The 24,694-nt window shown below is 52.8% G+C and overlaps 1 protein-coding gene and 2 long non-coding RNA genes across 5 annotated transcripts in view; 2 read left to right on the forward strand and 1 right to left on the reverse strand.

Moving 5' to 3' along the window:
* On the reverse strand, nt 1-19,824 carry LOC117028400 (uncharacterized). 2 transcript variants are annotated; one of them, XR_004424120.1, is made up of 5 exons: nt 19,374-19,824; nt 4,384-4,549; nt 2,108-2,196; nt 1,845-1,949; nt 1-1,323 (listed from the first exon to the last, which is right to left on the reverse strand). It is a non-coding gene; the product is annotated as an uncharacterized LOC117028400 (long non-coding RNA). The 2 variants fall into 2 exon arrangements; XR_004424119.1 differs by having other exon boundaries at nt 4,384-4,535; nt 19,374-19,818.
* Nucleotides 2,539-8,970, forward strand: LOC117028402 (uncharacterized). Its single transcript, XR_004424121.1, has 3 exons — nt 2,539-3,668; nt 4,254-4,353; nt 7,704-8,970. It is a non-coding gene; the product is annotated as an uncharacterized LOC117028402 (long non-coding RNA).
* LOC117028399 (NADH-cytochrome b5 reductase 3) overlaps nt 18,013-24,694 on the forward strand; it is a 23,528-nt gene continuing 16,846 nt past the window's right edge. The window contains exon 1 of one of the 2 annotated variants that reach the window (XM_033116906.1): nt 18,013-18,051. In XM_033116906.1, coding sequence (XP_032972797.1) covers nt 18,031-18,051 — 21 coding nt within the window. In that variant the 5' untranslated portion in view covers nt 18,013-18,030. Of the gene's footprint in view, nt 18,052-20,028; nt 20,104-24,694 lie in introns of those variants that run through there. The other variant, XM_033116907.1, reaches the window with a different exon arrangement.

A 24,694-nucleotide genomic window follows, 5' to 3' on the forward strand; every position in this document is an offset into this window, starting at 1 on the left:
TTTTTTTCTTAAATGCTATTATAAATAAGGTCTTTTCTTCAGAGACAGATTCTAATTGATTACTATGTATCTGTATCTATATGTAGGCAATTGATTTAAAAAAAACCAAAACTTTTATTTATTTAAGTGTGTTTTTCCAGGACCCATCAGCTCCAAGTCAAGTAGTTGTTTCAATCTCCTTGTGGAGGGCGCAGCTCACAGTGGCCCATGTGGGAATCGAACCGGCAACCTTGTTTTTAAGAGCACCGTGCTCGAAGTAACTGAGCTAATTGGTCTCCCTGGCAATTGATTTTTTAATAGACTTTGTTTTTCTGGAGCAGTTTTAGGCTCACAACAAAACTGAGCAAAAGGTATGGAGATTTCCCTTATACCCTCTGTACCCCGACATGCACCACCTCCCCCATTCTCAACGTCTCCCACCAGAGGGGCATTTATTACAACGGATGAGCCGACATTGACACATCATTGTCACCCAAAGTCCATTAGGGTCACTCTTGGTGCTGTACATCCTATAGGTTTGGACAAATGGATGATGACATGTATCCATCTTTATAATACCACACAGACTAGTTTCACTTGATTTTTAAATACCAATTTTTTTCTAATCTCCTTAAAGTTTCTAATAGATTCTCTTAGCTTCTCTAGGTAATAATCTAGAAACAGTGGAATTTTCCCTCCGCACTTCTAGCACTTACTCCTCTTATTTGTGTGTCCTGTCTATTTGCGTGGGTTAGTTCCCCCAAAGCAGCGTTAAGTAGTAGGGGTGACAGGAAATCCTTGTCTCATTCAAGAAGTTAATGGGAGTGCATCTAGTATCTCACCAGTGAATATAATGCTGGCTTTGGTGTCATATATTTATATATTTTTATCATGTGAAAGCATTAAAATCTATTCCTATTTTAGTCAACTCTTTAAAATTAGGAATGGATGTTGGATTTTTATTAAATACCTCCTTAGCATCTATGAGATATTCATTTGGTGTTTCTCCTACAATCATTACATTGGGTGAAAGACAGGTTCTCTACAATTGGAAATGGGGCTCAGAGAGGTCAACTCACATGGCCAGGGTCACACAGTGGGCAGGTGCAAAGCTAGGGTCCCTTTCTTTCAGCCCATGCTCTTCGTTCCTGCCTCCCTGCTGCCCGCTCTGGATGCTTGTGACCTTGCAGCTCCTGGGATACCCGGGAGCCCCTGGTCCCCATGCTCCTGTTCTCATACAGGAGAAGCCGGCTCAACTCAGCAGCCACCCATGAACGCAGCTTAAAGCCACAGGAGACAGGCTTGGGGGAGTGGGAGGTATTGGGCAGGCCCAGGTTCCCTGACCTAGGAAAGAAGAAGAAAAAGACATTTTCCTCCCTTCTGCTGGGTTTGATAAAAGAGGGAGGAGTGTGTGGCTGCATCTAGGCAGAGGCATGGTTTCAGGGGGGCAGATTTAAAGTGAGCACAGAGAGGGCAGTTTTTGGTGGGTATCTCATCTGGGTTCAGAGGAGAAGCCAGCTGCCTTGAGGCTCAGAGACCCCTGGGCTGGCACACAAGGCAGGCAGTACGGGAGGGGCTGGCTCACTCTGCTTTCCGCTCTGGGTGCCACCTCCCTGGCCCCCACGTGGAACAGCTGAGCCTAGAGGTGTCACAGCCCCAGCAGGAGCAGCACTTACTATTGAGACCGCCCTAGGCTGCATGTTTTGCATGCATTGTCTCACTTTAATTTACTTATTGTAATTAAATCCTCAGAGTAATCCTAGCTGGAAGAATACAGTCTTCTCAGTGTTGAGTGCTTCACACACCATCTCATTCACCCCATTTTATAGATGAGGAGATTGAGGTCAAGGGAGGGAAAATAACACCCAGAGTTGTTTGGGGGGGGGTGGTGGCGGGGTGGCAGTCAGAGCCAGTGTCCCCGCCTTTGACTGCAATGTTAGTTTTTCAGCCTTCTCCAGATTTTCTGAGACCTGCAAGGTCACCATGTGGCTTTGTCATCCTGTCACCAGTTTGCCATGCCAGTGAACATAAACAGCGTGTGGGGGAGTGGGGGTACCTCCAATTAGCTGAGGTCCTCCTGGGATTGAACCCCATTTTACATGTAACAAAACTGAGGACTCAAGTTTACCTGCCTTAGGTCCTCGAGCAGGAGCGTGGTGGAGGCCAGAATCAGATGCAGTAGCTTGACTCTGCTCCACGTGCTGACTTGGTCCCCATCTGGGAAGTAAGGACAACACTGGTTTCCTTTTTCCTTTTTCAGTGTTTTCGCCCATTCTCAAATTATCCACCTGGGGGCACTGGATAACAAGGCTGTGACGTGAGCTTTGCAGAGAGATCTCTGACAAGGCTGGCCTAGGATGTCTTCCCTCCATTATCTTCCCTCTGTCGCTTGGTTCCTTCCCAATGCCACTCACCCACACCTCCCCTATGCCCACCCAGGAGCCCGGGCAGACCCCCAGGTGCCATCGTTGGCTCACTCTCCTCAGGCCTGAATGTGGGAGGTCAGGCCTGTGCTGACCAAGTTCGCACATCAGCTGAGATGGGAACCTGGAGTCTGGCGCCCTGGCCTTGCTGGCCTCTCACCTGGCCAGCCGGGCCCTCAGCCATGCCCCTCGCCCCTTCTAGCTCCAGAACTCCTCCTTTCCCTTCCCCATCTTTGCTCTAAAGCCAGGAGCCCAGACAGGTCAGGAGTGGCTGTGACCTCACAGGGCGGCTCACAGGCTCACAGGCGGACCTCAGCCTTCCCTCCTCTCTGGCGCTTCCCCATCTTTCTCTAACCACCTGTTTCTGGGCCTGAGTCCCCCAGGCCTTCAGCTCCTTGAAAGCAGGCCTACGGAGGCCTCTGTGCAGTGTGCTAAGTGCGTGAACAGCACAAGGTCCCCTAGTGGGCAGAGGGGTGTGTCCAGGTGGGACAGGGCCTCTGGGGGACAGGACCTCACAGGGGGCTTGTGGTGGGGTCCTCTGCCCCCAGCACTCCCAACAGGAATTGACGTGGCTTTCTGCTAACCAGACTCCAAGAAACTGACCGAGAACCCAGGGTGGCCAAGTCTTAATTCGCGCAGATGGCCACACCTGTGGGGGTGATACCCAGGTGAGCTGCTCAGGGCGGTGGGAAGCCTTAAGCCACAAGCCTAACACCACTGTGTGCAAGGCACTTCCGGGTTCACCAAGCAAGCCCTTTCCCACTCCATTTGGTATGGGTGCATCCCACTGGGGCTGAGGGGTCCTTGGGTCATTCAGTGCTACATGGATGTGGCATTAACTAATGTGGACTCCCACGGAGAGAAAAGTCCTGCCTTTTCAAGTCTCCTTCCAGCCTTCCGATTAGGTCAAGAGAAAGCCTGGGTTAGGTTCTAGGACACCTGGCCGCCTTCGGGACTCCGGGTGAGCACTCATTTTGTTCAGAGGAGAGCAAGCCCCGCTCAGGCCTCTGGCTGGCAACAGCATCCAGCTAGAATTTAATCCCATTGTTTCCATGGTGCTTCTCTTTATGGTCACTTTCTATTTCTGGCAAGTGATATTTGTTCTCTATTTGTGATGAGGTAAGTTTCTTTTTTAAGGAAAAAAGTGACTCAATTTAAGGACATAACAGAAGAGGTGGGGCTCAGATGGAACAAGCCTCTCCAGTGCCCTGGAATGACTGAAGTTTGGGAAACAGAATGTGCTCTTCCGACCCTCCCAACCACCTGGTAGGTGCCTTACCTGGGGTATTGTCCCCCTTGCACAGATGAGGAAACTGAGGCCCTGAGAGGGGAAGTGACCGTGGTGGAGGAAGCCCTTGACTGGGTGGGAATTTGCCACGCCCACCCCACCACTTTGCATGCCCACCTGGCATCCCAGAGCCTGCGCCCCTTCGCGTGGGGCCAGGAGCCCACCTCGGCTGGCAGCCTGGGCCTTGGGGGCTGGGAAGGCAGAGCCCTTGAGAGTCAGGGGCCTGAGCAGTCGTTCCATCTCCAAAGCACTCACCACTGGTCCGCGTGCTCCTTAACACAGCCCTGCGAGATCCCCCCTCACAGAGGAGGGAGCGCAGACCCACAGAGGGGCGTGTGTCACACAGGTGTCATCACCTCCACATTGCAGATCGGAGACAGATTCCAGCCAAGGTGACACAGCCAATGGGTAGAGGAGCTGTGTCTTGAACCCGGGTCCATCTGACACTGGAACCTGTGTTCTTTCCTTTGCCCAACTCCCAGCTGTATCACGGATCTGAATCCTGGAGGCTGACTTGCGGGGACCCGCCCAGAGCTCTCTCTGGATTTATTTCTTGTTCCTAGGATGCTCCTTATTGCAGTTGCAGCCAGAAGCATGAAAAGAGCTCCCACTGCAAGTCCATCAGCCAGCCGTGGGTGACTCCCGCCCTTCTGTGAACCTCAGGTAGGGGCCATGGGAAATGGGGCCGCTCACCTGTCCGTATCCCACCCAGGACTGCTGGGTGGGTCCAATGAGGTCCCAGACAAGACGGCATCTCCGTCCCTGCTCTCCTTGACGAGAGTGTGTCTCTCTTCTCCCTCATATAGCATCTGGAGCACAGGACGCCACAGTCGAGATCTTTTGTCCTATGCAATTGAGACTGTGGATGGTGAGTTATTGAAGTTCATGGCCTTAGGGCCATTATTAATGAATGCTCATGCGTGCCTTAAACGGTGTACTTTAACTTGTGTCAGTGGACATCCCCTCAGAATCTGTTGATGAGGACCCCCAGACCTTTCTGGAAACTGGGGCTGCTGCCTGGGGACGGGATGGTGCTTCTCGCCTCACTCACACCCATCAGACAGCATCTGTGACTTCCAGGCATGCTCCCAAAGTGGAGCTAGAACCTTCAGAGGCTTGCGAAGCCATCTGAGCGCAGAGCCCTTCTAGATTTTGGCGATTTCCTCTTGGTGTTTAGCAGTCACCTCACTCACCTAATTTGCAGAGGTTTTTAAAGCGATTTGCCTATATCAAACTCATCCATGGGATTCAAGGTTATTTTCACAGGAACCCCCATGATTTTTCTGTTTGCCCTCGAGTTTTAGCAGTTTGCGTAACACTTAGGTACCTTAGGAGTTAAGACAGCAAGGACTCAACAGGCACAAACTCGTTTGGGAACAAATACCTTGGAGTTCGCTCAGGTGGAAAGTGGCCTTCTGGGTACCCTGTGGGAGCAGATACTGCCTCTGTCAGCTATGTAGAGACAGGTGCCCCAGTGGTCCCCGCTCGTGGTGCTCTACAGATGACACCGGGCCATCCAGCCCCCTCCCTCCCCACATGAGGACGCATGCCCACCCTGAATCAGGGCTCCTCATCCTGTCACCTCCCTATTCTCATCCCACACTTTACCACCAAAACCTCTGGGAATTGAGGAGGTGCCCCTACCAAGGCTCACGGCACCCCATTCTCTTCTTTCAGATTAAGGTCGGGACTGGGTGAAGCGAGAGAGGCAATCTCCTGAGGCCTCAAATCGAAGGGGGTGCCCAAAAGTAGTAATCAAGACAAACAGCCCGATTAACCGTGGAATAGGGTCTGATTACATATTTCTCCAAAGAAGATACACAAATGGCCAACAAGCACATGAAAAGGTGTTCAACATCACTCATCGTGAGGGAATATGAAATAAAACCACAATGAGACACCACTTCCCACCCACGAGGATGGTTATCATCCAAAAGACAGGCAATGACAGGTGTTGGTGAGGATGTGCAGAAACTGGAACCCTCACGCACTGCTGGGAAAATGTAAAATGGTGGAAAATAAGTTTGGCGGTTCTTCCATAAGGTAAACCTAGACTTACTGTATGATCCAGCAATTCCACTTCTAGGTATATTACCCCCAAAGCAAGGAAAACATGTCCATGTAAAAATTTGTATGCAGATGTACATAGCAGCATTACTCATAGTAGCCCCAAAGTGGAAACAACCTAAATGTCCATAAATGGGGTAATGGATAGAAAGTATTTATCCATACAGTGGAATATTATTCACCCAGATCTTGGTTTCTAACACCACACTCCAAGAAAAGGAACCAAGGCTCCTTGGAAAAACAGCTGATTCTAGGACTAGGGCAGGAATGATACAAAATGAGCCTGGAATACCGTGTGCCAGAAACCAGAAACTAAGGAAGTGCTGAAACACACACATACTATGTAAAGGGACACGGGCCAAGGGAAAGAGCTACCAGTGGCCAAAGACAGAACAATGAGAGAGCTGGAGAAAGGGAGAAAGGAAGGAAGGGAGAATTGGTTTATAACCCAAAGTAGGAAAATTTCTAAAAAATATAACCCATGAGTTCATACTGATATAAATAAATGATTGAATAAATAAACAGAACGAGGAGAAAAATCCCCCATGCAGAAGAATTCCAAATAACATGTAGACACTCCACTCTCCATGAGGGGGAGCAGAACACCGTACTCAAGTGTGGCCATGCAAAGAAACTTCTTCCACAGAGGACAGATTATCTGACTGGACCCTTTCAAGAATGCCACTAAGTATGCAACATTATTATCCCCATTTTACAGATGAGGCAACTGAGCCTCACAGAGGCCAGGATCTATGTACACGTTTCAGCTCCCTTGTCCTGTTCCATGCTGTGTGCCCTAGGACCCTGCAGGGTATTAAAGTAATTAGCACTTAATAAAATTGCCGAATGAGTGAAAGAAAGAAAAAGCAGAGAGCAGAGGGCAGAAGTGGAGAGAAAGAGGTCGAATTGGAGATTGGGTGCGACCTGGTACCACTACTGTGGGGCTGTGTGACTCTGGCAGGCTCCTTGACCTCTCTGAGTCTGTCTTGCTTTCCTCATCTACTATGAGGTGGATTGGCTTTCCTGCCTCATAGGGTCGATGTGAGAATAAAACGAGGTCATTGGTGTGTGCTGGATATGAGTCTCACTCAATGCACACAGCTGTTTTGTTTTCTAAAAGGCAGTTTCAGCTAAGCCCTGACTGCCCCGCTGGCGGGAAACAGCGTCAGCTCCAGAATCGTAGGAATTTTAGGTGAGGGACTGGATGGTGCCGGTCCTCATGGGTTTCTGCCGGACCCCGTCTCATCGTCACAAATCAGCATAGGGTGGCTGAAACTGAGCAGCTTCCTGCTGCTTCCTCTTCCCTACGCCAGGGAGAATTCTGGGGAGACTGCCTGAGTCCTAGTGGTCCATACACACGGCCATGGCCCACACAGGAAGCCGTGCAGTCAGGACCATCCTGTCCTCTTGTGCAAGAAACCAGCAGAGGTGTGTGGGAGTGGAAACCAAGTCTGAAACCCAGTGTGGCCACTCAGCAAGCCCCGGATCCCAGCATGGGAAGTCTCCCAGAGGGGGCACCTTTCTCGAACTCGCACAAGACATCCTACGGGCTGGGCTGGCAGTCGTGCTGTGGGCAGGCCCCTTGGCTCCAGGATCTACAAACATCCCTGAGGCTCTGCCCATCTGCCCTGGTCCGGGCTGGGAGCCTTTCTTCCTGTGTGTGTCCTCAAGGACCTTTGTCCATGCTGGCAATCCTCTCCCCACTCCACACAAGTAGCTGGCATTCTGCGCCACCTGGATTGTCCCCTGGGGCAGTGAGCACAGGAAAGGGAAGGGGGGAAACGGGAAACAGAAAACAGCCCAGGTTAACATCTCTATCCTCTTTCCACACATGCAAATCACCTGGCACAGGTGTCCTAGGGTGATGCCCTTCCTCCTTTGTTTGCATAAGATTACGCAGCGTTTTGAGGTTCTCAGAGCAGCCTTCCCTTCTTTCCTTGCCGCAGGTCATGCAGCAAGTCAGGAATGGAGCCTTTTCCAACTCTAGGACCCAGTGGTGATCCTAGGATCCTGAGTGGTGGACCCCTCAGCCAGCTCAACTCCCCACAGGCAGCTGTCCCCTAGTCCTGGGGACCCTCCTCCACCCATCTCACGCCAGCCCTGTGATCCCAAAGGAAGTTACCAACCCCCCTCCCCCAACTTCACTCTGTCTCCCTCACCAGAGTGATTGGCTAAAGAGTAGGGACCTGACCCAAACTGGGCCAGTTGGAGAGTTTTGGTCCAAAGATGGACACGTGACGAAACAAACCACTCAAGGTGCTCCCCTAGGATTTCTCTACTCAGACCACGCCTGGTAGGTGGTGGGAGGCACTCATCAGTGGTGGAGAGAGGAAAAGAGTGGGGAGCGGAGCCCTGGCAGCATTGAGGCACTGGCTCTGGCCATTCTGCAGCCTTTCCCAAGGCCCCTCCTTTGATTTAGGGAGCTACTCCAGGGGCCTTCAGTAAATTCCTTCCTGTGTAGCTTGAATCAGGCTCCTGTCACAGGCGGTAATGCATCACAAGAACATGAACTCTGGAGCCAGCCAGCCTTGACTTTGAGTCCCCTCCAGCACTCACTAGCTATGCCACCTTTGGCGCGTTACGGAATAGCGTGTGCCTTAGTTTCCCCAGCTGTAACCCACATTGGCTTATTGTGGGACTTATATGAGTTATAATGGCACCTGGCACACAGGAAGCTCTCAATAACACCAGCTCTTCAACTGGGAGCATTCTGGATCCTACAGCTTCTGGGACCCTTGGCACCTCCCAGGTGGTGCCAATAGTCAGTCATTCTGTTCATCAGAGTAGGCCGGCTTCTTGCTGAAAGCTGGACACTGGCTTTACTTAGTCATTGAGGCTGCACCAGTCAGGCCTGCCCCCACTGGCCTGCACAGGCCCTGTTTTCACACAGGCAGGATAGTAGAGCTTGTACGTCTGGCCTTCCAAGGTGGGCAGCCTAGGCCTCAGGGTTGGCTCGGAGACCAATGCCAGCAACGGACACCGTGAGATAGACTCAGAATGCCTCCTCCCTCCATGGCTAACTTTGTGTTGGGGTCCAGCTCACCACATATGGCACCTGGAACAGCACTGGAAAGTGCTCAGGAGGGGCAGAGATGGTCGTGGCCAGGAGCCCAGCTCCTGCTCCCAAGGACAGCTCCCCTCTCAGGGGCCTGCTCAGTCCCTCACACAAGCAGCTGTCAGCCAGGCTTGCGCCATCCAGGACTGGTCTGCCCAGACCTGCCCAGATCCCATGCCCCAGGGATGCCCACAGCTCGTGCTCAAGCGGGGATCATCCTGTCTTCCACCAACAACCGGGCTGTATGTGGCGAGGAACAAAGAAGGAACAGCTATGTAGTGTCCTCCAAAAAGACGCATCCCCCCGAGAACCTCCGACTGTGAACTTATTGGGAAATGGATCTTCAAAGGTGTAATTATTTAAAGATTTCAAGATTAAATCATCCTGGATTGGGGGTGGACCCCAAATCCAATGGCTGGCATCCTCATAATTAGAGCAGGGGACACAGACACAGGGAGAAGATGGAGGCAGAGATTGGGGTTTTGCTGCCACGAGCCGGGAAACACCAAGGATTGCTAACAACCACCAGGAGCTACGAGAGAGGCAGGAAGTTTCTCCCTCAGAGCCTCCAGAGAGAACCAACCTTGATTCCTGACTTCTGGCCTCCTGAACTGCAAGAGAACAAATTTCTGTTTATTGAAGCCTGCCAGTGTGTTGTAATTTGTTATGGCAGCCCAGAAAGCTCACATCTGCTCACACAGTGTACCCAAGGGCAGTTTGGCTGTATTACTAGGAATCTTTAAAACTTTGCTCCTTCTTTGCCCAAGCAATTCCAGCTAAGCATTTATTTTATGGAAATAATTGGAACAATGCAAAAATGTACATGCAAGGATGTTCCCCACAGTTTTGTCCAAAATAGTGAAAAGTTAGGACAGAACTAAATATCTGTCAATGGCCCTCCATCAGATGAATGACTATTCCATGGGCGGGAGCACCAGGACCATTTTATGTTACACGTTAAAAGCGATTACGTAGTCATATGTGGAAAAAAGTCTCAAACCAGTATATCTGCACAAAGCATATTGACCATAAATAAAAGACGGATAAATTGAACTTCATTAAAATTAAGAACTTCTGTCACCAAAATACAATATTAAGAGGCTGATTTCAAATGCCAGTCCCCCACTAACTGGCTGTGACACCTTCGGTGAACTATTTCAACCTCCTGTGCCTCAGTTTCTAATCTGCAAAATGGGGAGACTTTCTTCATGAGGTTTTTTTTCCAGTTAACTATTATTGTGTAGACAACCACTCTAAAACTTAGTGGTATAAAATAACAATTTTTTAATTTGCTCATGGGTGTGAAATTTGAGCAGACTTCGGAGGGTACATCTCTGCTCCACAGGAAGTCAGCTGGGGTGGCTCAACTGGGGGCTGGAGGACCTACTCTCAAGATGGCAAACTCACACGACTGGCAAAGTTGGTGGCTGGGAACTCAGGTGAGCTGAGGGTCGAAGGTCTCATTTCCTCTCCACAGGGCCTCTCTCTGGGCTGCTTGGGCTTCCTCACAGCAGAGTGTCTGGGTTTCAACAGCAAGCATCACAGGAGATAGGACGTGGAAGCCATCAATTTCTTATGGCCTGGCCCCTCCCCCCCCAAAATAGCAGAGTGTTACTTCTGCCATATTCTATTGGTCAAGAAGTCACAGAGCCCAGATTCAAAGGGAATGGACCCAGACCCCACCTCTCAATGGGTGGAATGTCAAAGACGTGTTTTAAAACTGCCAGGGGATTGCTGCATGTAATCCCAGCCTCAAAGGACCACCCCACCGATGACTTATTAAATACAAAGAGGGAAGGATCTTTACAGGGAGAAGCCTGGCAGACATGGCTGAGCCAACTGACCAAAGCTAGCATGACAGGAATGGAATAAACCGACATCATGGCTCCTTCTTAAAGATGCCAAGTATACTCCTGCCTCAGGGCCTTTGCACTTGCTGTTCTCACTGCCTGGAATGCTCTTTCCCCATTTATCCACAGGGCTTGCTCAATGACTTCCTTCAGGTCTCTGCTTCAATGTCATCACCTCAGGAAGACCTCCCTGGTCCCTGTATAAAATACCCACTGCCCCTACCACCTCTGTCCCTGTGGTCCTGCTCTGCCTTTCCTCTTCTGCCTGACATTACATGCCTTTTTAAAGAAATTTCTTGTTTATTCTGTTTTCCCCCACTAAAATGTCAACTTTCAAAGACGTGTTTGTCTGTCTTGCTCAGTGTGGTACCCCCAGCATCAAGAATGGTGCCTGGATCATTGTAGGTGCTCAGTAAAGATATGAGGAATGAATGAATCTGCTCACATGTCAGCTTCACTGAGGTCTCCCTCGATTTCCCCTGGCCCTGGGGTTCCCCCACTGTTTTCAGCTTGGTGCTTGTATGTGTCTCTGGGCAATGAACTATAATTTTCTCTGATTCCCCAGCGTAGCCCTTGGCACACCATACACACTGGTGCTTCTAGAGCTAGTTTCCACGTGTCCACAGATCCATTTCGTAAAGCAGCTTTACATCTGGTGTCTCAGGTGTAAACTAAAACTAAATATCTCTCAATGGCCACCACAGCCTTCTGAGGTGGGTATAATGACTCGTGTTTACAGATTTAGCCCGGAGAAGAATGGTGGCTGGCCAAGATTAGACAGCTGGGTGAGGCAGAGCCAGGCCCAGAATGCCAGTCTCCTGCTTCCCAGGGAGCAACGCGCGCGAGGATTGCTCCACCAGATGGGGCACCTGCGAGGGCCTTAGAATCAGCCTTAGAATCAGCTCCTCCAGAGGTTGCAGATCTAGTACCTGCAGGGCCCTCAGCTGGGAGCCGGTACTGCAAGAGTCTCAGATGTGGCGCAAGAAGCCGGAAATCCTAACTTGGTAATTGGGACGCCGGAGTGGGGGTGAATGTCCCTCAGAGTGGGGACTCAAACCCTCAGCTAAGAAGGTTCTTGGCTTCACATAGGAAAGAATTCAACCGTGAGCCACTACAGAGTTTAAAGTGAAAGTAAGTTTATTTAGCAGAAAGTAAGTAAGAAAAGAAAGGCCACCCACAGACAGAGTGCCGGTCTCTAATCACTAGTGGAAGAGGGGCCCTCCATCCCTCGGGCAAGAGTTTGTGTTTTCTGTTTCCATGGCAAACTTACTGGTATGGGGGAAAGGCAGAAAGAAGACCCATTAAGCTTATCCTTAAATTTGTATGTTGCAAGAGGAATAGGGGCAGGTTTGTCTTATTCAACTTTTGTGAGGCACAACCTGTGTCTTATTTGCGGCGGCCTTAACTGAGGGAATGGCCATAATGGAATCTCTGCTTAATAGCCTTTGGATGTTTTGTTCTGTGTGATTGGTTAACGCCTGCCTGAGTTCTGTGCCTGGCAGCACACAGGCAGCGGGCTTGGAATCCAACCTCTTAGTTTCTTCTTTTGTTAAAATAGTCCTCATGGCCCTTCCCTATACTAATTGATTCAAATGAAACCAAAACCCAGAACAGATTCTTCCATGGGCTAGATACCTCCCATGGCCTCCTTTTTGCTCTAGATGATGTCTGGATTTTAGATGATCCTCCATTTTATAGCCAAGGAAACTGAGATCCAGAGAGGGGAGTGATTTGCCCAAGGTCACACAGCAAGGGCCAAGATCTAAAAATCTTTGGTCTGGGAAAGGGAGGATTTGGGGAAGTGACACAGAGCCTCCCCCACCCCCAAGTCAGTCCCTGCCATCCACAGTAAGGCAGCCCCTGCCAACGACAAAGAGGAAACAGATGCCAATCCCGGGGGCATGCAGCCATGGGGAGAGCTGAGTTTCAGAGGCAAATAGACCTGAGTTCAAACTCTCAGCAGCTGTGTGAGCTTGGGCGAGGCTCTCCCCTCTCTGAGCCGCAGCCTCTGAGAAGGAGACAGGATGCCCTGGGTGAGGACCACTCGCTCGCAAGCTCGGCTGCTGCAGCGCTCCCTCCCCCACCCCAGAGTCCTGGCCACGTTGCATTCTCTCCACAGGGTTTGGGTCCTCTAGCTGGGACCCCAGTACTTCCGAGGGGAACTCCCGATGTGGGTGCCACGTAAAGCAAGCATGACACCAGTGCCCTTTTCATCAACCTCCCAGCTCTGCTCGCGTGAGACTGCACCAGAGCAGACGGTGTGGCTTCCAAAGAGGCCTCAGCAGGACAGGCTCGGTGGCACAGGAACCGACCTCCGTCCCTGTGCCCCCTCCCTGCGGAAGCTGCTTCGCCGACTCAGCGGGCGCCTGCCATGCTACCGCTAATGCTTTAGACTCTGGCCCAGGAGCTGCATCTTCTCCTGTTAACAAGCTCCCTCTTCAAATGGTAAACGCCGGAGGGGATGACTACATTAGCTTCCCACAAGTCATTTCACAGGCGTCTCCAGACATTCAACTCGGTGTGGGCAGGTGGGCTGGCTGGTTCTGGCAGCTCCCCTCCCCTCTCCTCCCCTCCCAGGGCCCTGGTGTTCAGTCATCTCCTCATATAGCAAAAATGAGGTGGGGGGAGTAATTTGGGCAGAAGTCACTGCACAGCCTGCCACCTGCCCGACCTCTACGTCGTCCCTCCTTCCCCACTCAAGGTCCACTCTCCTCCTTGGGCCCAGCCCCTCAGACCTCCGCACACTGGACTCCATTGCCTCTCAGGCTTTCCCGGCCCGCTCCCACAGTCCCCCTAAACCTGCCCCCTTCCGTACCAGGCCAGAAGCCTTCTGCCCATCCTCCCCAGGTGGGCCCCATGCCCCGTCAGTCCTGCCTCCTGAATGCTCTTGTCATCCCCTGGCCATGGGCTGGAACCTCGTGGCACGTCACGGTCACTGCAGCCACCCCCCTGATTGGTCCCTGGCTGTTAGTCCCTCTGCCCATGCTCCATACCATCCCCTAGCCAGAGGGAACTTTCTAGAACTGCCTGATAGTGGCCTCCCAGGGCTGTCAGCCACTCTCAGGAGGACAGCGCATCCCAGCATTCAACGCCCCACCAACTTCACCTGCCTCACTTCTTACATCAGATGACACCTGCCGAACGTGTTTTAATTCCCCACATCTGGGTGAAAAAAATTATTCATCATTTCCCTGAAATTAAAATTGAACTGGGTGACCTATATTTTACCTGGCAACCCTCGTATCAGTGCAAACCCCAGACATCGTGAGGTTTTAGTATAATGTTTTTAAGACGAGTATGTTTAAGTGCAATGTTTACTTCCTTATACTACATACTTGTACTACTTACTTATACTATATACTTATACTACAAAATTATTCATTGTCTACCTGAAATTCAAATTTAATTGGACATCTTATATTTTCCTTTGCTAAATCTGGCTAACTATGTCCTGCACAGGTAGCAGGGACGAGAGGGATCAGAGAGCCCCAACCTGGACCCCGAAAGATTGCCTTCTAGTCAGCCTGAAAGCCTCCTTTCCGAACTCCTGTTGCAGGCCGTGGAAGGGGTGGGAACCCAGAGACTCCTGGGCAGGAGCTGTTCCACTGTCGCCCACTTCTCTCCCCACTCTGGGCCTCAGTTTCCTCCTCCATAAAAGGAAACTAATGGTTCCTCTGCCCCACTCCCAACCTCTCCCAAGGATCAAACAGTTAAGTAGAGTAGGGGCTTCTCAGTGGACAGAATGCCCAGAAGGCAAATGGGCTTTTGGGGTGGCTGTGTTCTTTGGCTTGCTGAAGGACCTTGAGGAATGATGGGGACAAAGGTCTTTTTTGTTTCCCAAAGTACCTTGTAAACTGGTTAAACCACCTCAGTGATAATTGATTCAGGCAAAGATCATCAACAGAAGGTAAAACATCTGATGGAAGTTTCACACGCTATCAAAGTAAAAGTTCCCTTGGCAGTGGGGAGGCGCCAACAGGGGGACCCATCACCTGCCCGCTAATAAAATCCATCTCCAGATTAAAGGAGACCAAAGGGACCCAGCTAGTAAACGCGGTTTGACCTGGGATTAAAGCCTGGACCAGAAAAAAATAATAACTAGAAAGGACATTATGGGCAACTGGAGCAAGAGGAATGTCGCCTGGAGACTAGGTAATAGTGTTGTATCAATGTTAAATTTCCTGAATTTGATAATTGCACCGTGGGATGTAGGAGAACGGCCTTGGTCTCAGGAGATATGTGGTGAAAAGTGTTTGGAGGCAAAGAGTCACATATCTGCTACTCTCCGTGGTTCAGCAAAAGCAAACAGATCAATAGGAAGGAAGGAAGGGGGAGAGAGAGAGAAAGAGTGAGAGAGAAAAAGAGAGAGAGAAAGGGAGAGGGAGATATCAAATGATAATTGGTGAATCTGAGAGCTCATTGTATTATTCTTGCAACTTTTCTGTACGTTGGACATTTTTCCAAATAAAAAGTCTGAGGGAACACACACCAGAAAAACGTATCAGAAGTGGAAGTGTCTTAAAGACCCTGCAGTCTGCAGCCCCTTCTTGGAGGAGGAGCCTGAGAACAGGTCACACAGCAAATGGCAGCTGAACCCACCCCACTTGGTTTGAGTCCCAAGAACAGGGGTGGGGTGGGGGGGGCACCTGATCAATGTCATTTGGGTTCTTCTCCTTGTGTACCACCCCCTGAGACCGCCCTACCACCCTCCCTCTACCTGCACTGCCCACCACCCTGAAGAGACATCCTGCCTTCCAAGGAGCAGGCAGGATCAGACAGGAGGGGAGAAAAGGCAGGCTGAGAGCAAAGGGGACAGGAATTGTCCCTGGAAAGCAACAAGGCCTGGGGTCTCACTCAGCACTGCACGCAGGTCCAAACCCCAGGAAGGAACTCTGTTGGGAGTTGAGGACCTGATCAATATCTGGGCAAAATAAACAGCCCTGGGCCAGTCCCTCACCAGGGCTGGGGACAGCCGAGGACAGGATTGCTGGGCCTGGGACCAAACCAACTGGAGGGTGCAGCTGCAAGGGGTCTCCTGTGACACTGGAGTCACCACAGTCCAGAGCTCATAGCAGCTGTCCTGACCACGTGGGTGCCCCAAGCAGATAATCCGCCTCCAGTTTTGGCTTCGGTTTCGGCCTTTGTCCACTTGTATACCAGGTGTGGCCTCCCCAAGTTCACATGTGGCCATGGATTGGGTTACACAACCAAGCAGGAGCCAATGACAGTGCAAGGCCAGGCCTGACGGGCAGGTCACTTTTTAGAGAAGCTTCCAAATGTGACCAGAAGTAAAATCTCTTTTTGTGCTTTTACTCAGCGAAGGGTGTCAGTGGATCGAGGTATAAATACAGGCAAGATTTATTACAGCAAGAGCAAAATGCTTCAATAATTTATGTTGTGAACGATGTTCAATTTTATGTACAGAAACAATTGTGAAGAAGTTCAAACAGGTAAACAAGGAAAAAAATAGACAGTTAATATGATCTTAAGAAAGCTAATAATATGACTTCAGGAGGAAAGCTATTTCTTTTCTGAGTCTACAGATATATAATAATTTAAAAGACAATACAAGGCAGGAAAACAGATTCCAACCTAACTCTGATTTTGTAGCTATATCTGCTGGACTTGCATTTATAGCCTTAATCTAAACGGTATTTAAGTTTTGTTTATTTAATGCCGTTTAGGTGATGAATCTTTCCAGGACAAGCCCTGTGTGGGAAGTCTTCCAGGCTGGTGGGGATGATTAAAAGGAGAAAGCCAACTTAGTCAAATTTCACAAAGAACAGTAATTCCAACATCACATGTCCACGTCCGTGGTAATTATCAATCCAGGTGTAATAAGGAACACGAGGAGAATCACGATGGGGAGAAATGAGGGGCTTTGGGATGATTGCTCCCCAGGCCTCCATGGGAGGTGTCATGGAGTGTTTATGGAACGGGCACATGTGCAGTGGCTGGCCTAGAAAGCACCTAGTAGCAGTGAGAAGTTACGGGTCACACACGCGTGCTGAAGTCAAGCTTTCCAATTTGATTACTTCCTTTGTAATATTAAAATTGTGATCATTGCAACTGAAATAATACCTAAGTGATCTGCTGTGCATTTATTTCCCCTTGTATTCTACAGTGGTTGTCCCTCTCTCTGTCCCTCCCTCCACGCTGTCCCCAGTTCCCTTTTAAGCCAGCAGTCACACCACCACCAACCTAAATCCTCCAGGGCTTCCCACATTCCCCCACATGCCAGTTCCCCCCTCCAGTTGGGGCCCCACACTGCCTCACCCTGACCTCACATCTCACCACCATGCTCTCAGCTTTGGCTGTAGCAGCCCCTCTGGCCTCGCTGACCCTGCCTCTGTCCACCTCATTCCCACCTCCAGGCTCTGCCCATTTCCTTCTGCCAGGAAGGCCCAGTTCCCTGCCTGGCCAGCATCACATTGCAGGAACACATCACCCACGGCAGGCAGGCTGGTCAGAATACCAGGAACTCATATCTGGGTCCAAAACCATCATTCCAGAAGGACAAGGCCAGAGAGTGCCTCTGGGGCCAGCATGGGCCTATACAGAGGAGGTGTCCACTGTCAAATTCACCCATTCAACTAGTATTGAGTACCTACTACATGCTATGTTCTGGGCTAGGCCCCGGGTGTGCAGGGCACCTCAAAGCGGAGTCCTGCCCTCAGAGAGCCCACCGTGCACTGGGATGGGGTGGGACTGGGGCCAGCTCAGTACTACCGCGAGCTAGGAAGACCACAGGGAGTGCCTGAACAGGGAGTCAGGGCAGGCCTCGTTGAGAAACAGGTGATGTTATTCCCATCTGATAAGCAAGGGTGGCCCTGCGGCAGCTGGGATGGAGTTCCAGAAAGAGGGAACGGCGTGTTCAAAGGCCTGGAGGTAGGACCAGCAGCTAAGCACCGTCAGGAACAGGAATGCCCCTGAGGCCCGGCAACCTGTTCAGCGGCGCCATCTGAGGCCCAGCCGGCCGGGCCTGCTCCAGCAGGCCTTGGAGGGTGCTGTGAAATTTCCGTATTTTATTTTAGATGCCACCAAGGGAGGCGCCATCTTTGTCCCTTTATGATGGCGAGAGGCCCAGAGAAAGCCAGCGTCCCATCCGAGGCCACACAGCAGGCCGGGGCCCCGCCGCGGGCGCGCGGTGTGCGGGGTACCCCACACCGCTGTTTCCAGGCAAACTGAGGCCTGGGGGCGGGGCCCAGAGCTCGGCCCCCGCCCCCGCGCCCGGACTGGGCCCCTCTGGGTTCCGCCCTCCTCCGAGGGTGACGCGGCCACGGGGCGGGCCCTGGGCGCGGCGGCGCGACTGTCTCGGCGGCAGCGGAGGCGGCGGCGGCGGCTGAGCGAGCGCAGTGCGGCGCCACCATGGGGGCCCAGCTGAGCACGGTAGGCGGCGAGGGGCGCCGGGCGCGGGGCTCGGCGTCGCGACGGTCCGGCGGGTCCTGGGGCCTCGGCTCGGGCGGCGCCCACTGCGACCCGGTCTCGAGGGACGGGATGGCGGGGCCTGGACGCGGGGGCCAGGGCGGCGGGCGTGCGGGACCCCACCCCGCCGCACCCAGCCGCGCCCCGTCCCGTGGCACCCCGCCCCACCCCACCCTGGGCCGGGTGTGGTCGTGGCCGCCGTGACTCATGCCCTGGCCTCTGTCGCGGGACCCAGCCCTCCTGCCCCAAGAGCGTGCGAGAGGCTGGCACCCAGAGGTGGCCCCGCCCGCCGCCCTCATCCCTGCGGGTCCGGGAGTGAGTGGAGCAGAGGAGTGTGAGTGCGCGCGCGAGTGCGAGAATGCCTGTGACTGGGAAAGTTTGTGTGCGACTGTGACAGTGTGTGTGACGTGTGACTGTGAATGAGTGAATGTGACTTGTGAGAGGGTGGCTGAGCAAGTGGGAATGTGTGCGGTGTGAGCTTGAGTTTATCTGCATGAATGAATGCACGTGAGTTTGTGAGAGTGCAAGTGTGTCACTGTGACTATGAAGGGTGACGTGTGTGGGTGTGAAGTGTGAGTGTGTGTGATGTCCCTGGGTTGCAGGGTTTTTAGGCGTCTTTTAGCAACAACCACAACCACTGGGCCCTTCCCCCATTAACCTCCCAAAGCTGTGCTCTTAACCTAACAGACTTGGGAGGCCCATGCTTCTGGCCATTTTACAGATGAAGAAATCCAGTTCAGACTTGGCCAGTGACCTGCGGCCGAGCCTGAATTTGTGGGGCTCCAAAGTCCACTGTCCTGCTGTCACTCTTGGGTGGGTCCAGGGCTGCCCTTCCCTGCCCCCAGGCCCACCTCCTCTCTTGGATTTCTCAAAGCCACAGTGGCTGGGCTGGGGGCTGTAGCCAGAGGCCAGACCCCACCCACACACACTCTGGCCCCCTAGTGCTGGCTGGGCGAGGGGAGGCTGGCACTGGGAAGATTAGGCCCGGTGCCTTCACGTCTACCGCAGAGCCTTTGGGCTTGGAGGGCGCCTGTGTTCTCCCTCTGACTCCGTGAGGCTTCTCCAGGACCAGGCAATAGGCTGCTTGGCCTGGCTGTTTACTCAGGAACGTGGGGCCCCGCCCAGCATTCCCGTTGTTCAGACCAAGGGGCAGCCTTGCCCAAGGCGAACCTGTGGGCATCACCCCCGCAGCGTAACATCCCGACATGTTCCCAGAAATCACCTTCCTTCTTCATTGCTCAGCCCCCTGACTCCCACCCCTGCTCTTTTCCCATCGTGCTTCTCACCTCCTAGCCAGCGATGGTTGGATTTGTCACTGTGTTCCCAGCAGGTGACTGCTCTATATATTGTTGTTGAACAGCCAAAGCTCCTTGGTAGCTCCGTTCTGTGAGGGGCAGAGCCCCGTTTGGGAGTCAGGATACCTCATCTGTCCATGAGGTAGGCCCTGCTGGGTCCCCGCTTGGCCCAGAAGACCCACAGCGGACCCCAGCCAGGCTGCCCTGCGCAAGGGCTCCATGCAGTCTGTGGGAGGCCAGCTCGGGGTAGCACAGCAGGCATCTTATCTGGCACATGCAGACTCCGAGGGAGGCCTCCTCCCACACGCTGTAGGGCCCGGCATAGGGGTTGGCACTTGAGTCTACCAGACAGCTGGGGGGAACATTGGGGGCTTGACCTACCCTCCTGGACTGTGGCGCTCCAGCCTCTAGCGCAGTCGTGAGTGCTCAGTGGGCCCTGACACCACCGCCACAGGTAGAGTCCAAGCTTTTCCTCTGCCTCTGGCAGCTCCGTGCCTCACCTGTGGCCCCTGGGAAGCAGGGCCATGTCTCCCCTGCAGAGGGCGGCTCTGCTGTTCACCTGCCCCTCCTCCTGGGTTCCCTCTCCCGCAATTGCAAATCAGGAACCCCCCCCCCCCAACCCATAGAACTTCCTCTACTCCCTCCCACTTCCACCCACTTCCCAAGAGGGAAGTGGCTGCTCAGATCCCAGCAGGACAACTGGGAGGCAGGCAGCAGTCAGGTAAGCCTCCGCACAAGGAGCTGGCACTTTGGGAGGACTGGTTCTGCCAGGTGGGGAGTCCTGGCACATCCCTCTGTCCAGCCCGACCTGACCTGGGCAGAGTGGATGCCACGGTCCCAGTGGGGAATTCCAGGGGGCGAGGTAAGCGGCTGGGCAGGGCTCCCAGTGGAGGGAAGCAGGATTATCCAGCCCCTCAGCTGTGGTAGGTGAGCTGGGGGCTCCCTGGAGACATCCTGGGACTCTGGCACCCCATTTCCCTCTCTCCCTCCTGTGTTATCAGAAGCGAAGAAAGGCAGGTGGTGGGTTCCTTGGTGGGATAGAGCACAGCCTGCAGAGCATCAGGTCAAGGTCTGGAACGCAGCTGTTTTCTAGACCCCCTGGGTGGCTGATATGAGGCGAATGTGTGTGTGTGTGTGTGTGTGTGAGTGTGTGTGTACAGGCAGCACAGCTGAGGAGGAGCTGGGGTGAGGCCTTGGCCTCCGCCATCTGCCTCCTGTTTACTCTGCCCACTGCTTGCAGGAGTGGGTGTGGTCCTGTAGAGAGGGAGGGACGTACAGAGCCTGTTCTGTCCCTGGGTGGTGGGAACAGGGCATCCCCACCCCTTGTGCGTCTGGTAAAGCTTTCAACTTTCTGGGGACAAAGCCTTCGCCCCTCCACTGCACCCTTTTCTTTGCCCGTGTCTGTCTCCTCCATTGGTTTGGACGCCTCAGGGGCAGGGTCCCCTGGCCTGTGTCTCCTGCATGCAGCACGCGCCCTGGCAGGTGTGCCCACTGGGGTTTGTGGGCCTGAAAGACCTACTAACAGTGAGGGTCTACCCACACCTGCCTCCCCTGATAGGAATTTGTACTGGTACGAAGTCCTTCTCTGCCCTTTCCATGGCCATATGGTGTCCGTGGGCAGAGTGGCCCTGTGGTGTTGTGCTCAGTGCGTCGACTCCTGGCTCTCAATGCCACGTAAGTTCATTTCCAGGGCTCCAACAATGGTAATTTCCTGCGACTGTAACTTCACACAACTTTTCCCTAAACAATGTTCGCTGTGGATGTGGCTTCGCTGATTGACAGGGGAGGGGTTTGTAGCAGAGGAATCATCAGAATAGTCCCCACACCCAGGAAGTGCACAGAAGGGGGCGGGGACTGTGGAAGTCTGCTGACGGCCTGATTAGCTGGGGGAGGTGCCAATCAGGGAAGATTGGATATTTGAGCTGGGTTCTGAAGGATGAACAGGAGTTTGCTGGGGGAAGAGGAAGGGCATTGGACCAGAAGGGAGAATATGCAAAGGCCTGAGGCAAGAAGGGTTCGTGGCCGCACCATAAGGGCCCAAGTGCAGGCAGTGGGGAGCCATGGGGGTGTTAGAGGAAGGGATAGAGCAGCCTGTCGGTTTGAGCAGCTGGAGCCTCACTGCGGGAGGCAGGATGTCGGATTGTGGTGGGTGGGGCATGGGGAATTTGGGCTCTGGGACACAGAGGGCACCTGTCCTGGGAGGTGACTCTGGAGAGGCCATACTTCGGGCTAGACAGGCCTGGGGTTGAGTCCTGGCTCCACCCCTGACTTGTTGCATGACCACGGGCAAGTCACTTAATCTCTCTGAGAAACAGGGACAGCAGTATCACTTGTCCTGAGTGTGGTCCTCGGAGAGTTGGCTTTGGTATGACTCGGGTTACTGACCCTCTCTGGGCCTCGGTTTCCTTATCTGTAACTATAGTCTAGGGTTAAAGGGAGGATTATCTGAGGGAACTCATGTCCCACACCTGGAGCAGTGCCAGCTTGGGGACATGGACCACGTTTGCTCCGTGCATGGCCGTTTCCTGCCTCATTTCCTCTCCAGCCCTGGATGGGACCGTCCGCATCTTGAGGAAGGTGGGGCCTGGTGAGATGAGATTGTCTTGTGAATTCCTGAGCTGGGACCGGAACCAGGGCTACTAACCAGGGCTGTAAATGAGACCCAGGATGGGTGAAATGCCACATGGTGTCTGGAACATGGCAGGTGCTGATTAACTGGGCAGGTGGCGCTAGGCAGGGAGGGAGTCTGGGCCAGCTCCCACCAGCCTTCCCTTTAGACCCATCTGTCCCAGACTGGGGCCCTGTGGGCAAGAACTCAGCTGCTCCCAGCCTGGAGGCCCTGCCTGGGAGAGGCCATTGTTCTGAGCCAACAAAGGGCCTGTAACTGCAGCCCCAGCCGCAGCCACTTGAAGTCGCTGGGCCAGTTAGGGGAGTAGCCGCTGGGCCTGGCATGAGATCGCGGTGCCTCTGCCCTTGCTTCACTTGGGTGTTCCAACTCCCAGGTGGTAGTGGCCCCATGCTGGTGGCAGAAAAAGGTCCTGTGTGTGCACCCACAACCCCCAGGTTATAGACCCCCCCCTGTGATCTGGGCCACCCCCATCTCATCTCTTATCCCAGCTCCCGTATGAGATGGGCAGCCACCTTCCTTCTGTAGAAGAGGGCGCCGAGACTCAGAGAGGTCCTCAGGTGCTCAGCTGGAGTGCCTTCCCCGAGGTTGACAGAGAGTGAAGGCTCCTGGCAGGGCTTCCAGAAAGCAGAGGGACTGGGCCCTGAGAGGTGAAGAGAATCTCCCCAGCCTCCGTGGGGCAGGACAGGACCTCTTCCAGGTCTGTGTTCTGCAGAATACGCTACGTCAGGAACCTCACAAAGGAAGCAGAGAGGCCCCCATGGAGGCAAGGATATTGACTCTAAGCTTCTTGGCGACCAAGGCAAATAGGGGGAACTTATAGGATTATGATAAGAAGAAGGTACAGTCATTTGCTGAGAGAATTAAAGTCAGGGAGGTGTCTTGGGGGGGTGAGCAAACTAGCTGTGAAACAGCTTTCTTGAGCACCAGTGTTTTCTGAACTTTTGGGTCTCAACCTCGCTATTTGAACCACTAGAGGGGTCTTCCCCTATACCACCCCACTTTTTATTTTGAAATAATTTCAGACTTACAGCAAAGTCGCAAGAAGGTACAAAGAGCTCTTGTAGACTCTTCCCCCAGATGCACCAAGTGTTAACATACACTGTTTGCTTTGTTGTGTGTGTGTATATATTTTTTTAACTGTTTGGGAGTAAGTTATAGATATGGTGGCCCTTTGCCCCTGACTACTTCAGGGTCTTTCTCCTAAGAACAAGGACATTCTTTTGTCTAACCACAAGCCAACGAGCAAATGGTGAATGTAACATTGATATACAATGTTGTCTGATCCTTGGGCCTGATTTCGTGTTTTCCCATTGTCTCAGTATTGTCCTTCATAATTGCTTTTTCCTGGCCCAGGATCTAATCCAAAACCACACACTGTATTCAGTTGTCCCATCTCTGTGGACTCTGTATTAGTTTCTAAGGCTGTGTGAAAATCACCACAAACTAGGTGGCATAAAACAGAAACTTACTCTCTCACAGTTTTGGAGGCCAGAAGTCCGAAATCAAGGTGTGGGCCGGGCCGAGCTCCCTGGAGGTGGAGAGGAGGGTCCTACCTGCCTCTTCCTGCTTCCTGGGCTTGTGGCTGCATCTCCACCGTCTGCCTGTTTTCACATGGCCTTCTCTGAGTCTTCTCCTCCTCTCTCTCATAAGGACACTCGTCATGGGGTTTAGCCCCACTCCAGGATAATCCAGGCTGATCTCATCTCAAATCCTTGGTTTAGTTACATCAGCAAAGACCCTTTTTCCAGATGAGATCCCACCCCCAGGATCTGGGTAGACGTAGGGGGCCACCGTTCAACCTTCAGAGCCTCCTTTAATCTGGACCAGTTGCCAGCCTTTCTTTGTGGTTTGTGGCATTGACATTTTGAAGAGTCGAGGCTATTTATTCTGGAGAATGGCCCGCAGTGTTTCCTCGTGGTTAGAGGCAAGTTGTGTACTTCTGAAGGAAGCCCACAGAGCACTGCTGAGCCCTTCTCACCGCGTGTCCGGAGGCGCACGATTCGGCCGTGAGTCTCGCTTGTCCAGATAGTGGAGGCTGCTCAGGACCGACTTCTGGATGGCCAAGGGGGGGCTGCTGTACAGCACACGCCCTGGAGAGTCAAGGGCTGGCTGGGGGCTGGCCCCGGGTAGGCTCTTTCCAGGGCTTATTTCCACTTTCACGACCCAAGGAGTAGGCTCATGATCCCCATTTCACAGATGGAGAAACTAAGCTCAGTCAGGTGACAAGTGATCTGCCTGCAGACAACTAGAAAGGGCAGGAGGCCAGTTGTCTTTCTTTGCAAGGGTGTCCTCTCCAGGTAATCCTGAGCAGGGTTACCCTGCCATAGGTTTGGGGTTTTCTCTGTTTTTAAAAAAATCCAAACCACTCCTTGGGGTCTTTGTGAGACTGAGATGTAGAAGGCGGGGGGTTGGCGAGGAGGAGCCTGTCAGGGCCACACAGGGTGCACGTGGGCCTGATGTTTAAGGCTGACTGGGGAGGCAGGTGGACTCAGGTTGGAATTGCAGCTCCCACCTGCCAGTGGTGTGACTTGGAGGAGTTGCTTCACCTCTCTGATCTGTTTCCTCACCTGTAAAGTAATGGTGATGACAGTATGACCTCATAGAGCTGTCATGAGGTTAAGGCCTGGGTGGGGCTCAGCGTGGTGTTGAGCAGAGCCTCTTGGAGCTTCAGGGGACCTTGCAG

This window comes from Rhinolophus ferrumequinum, chromosome 10, assembly GCF_004115265.2.
Source record: "Rhinolophus ferrumequinum isolate MPI-CBG mRhiFer1 chromosome 10, mRhiFer1_v1.p, whole genome shotgun sequence".
Taxonomy (NCBI): domain Eukaryota; kingdom Metazoa; phylum Chordata; class Mammalia; order Chiroptera; family Rhinolophidae; genus Rhinolophus; species Rhinolophus ferrumequinum.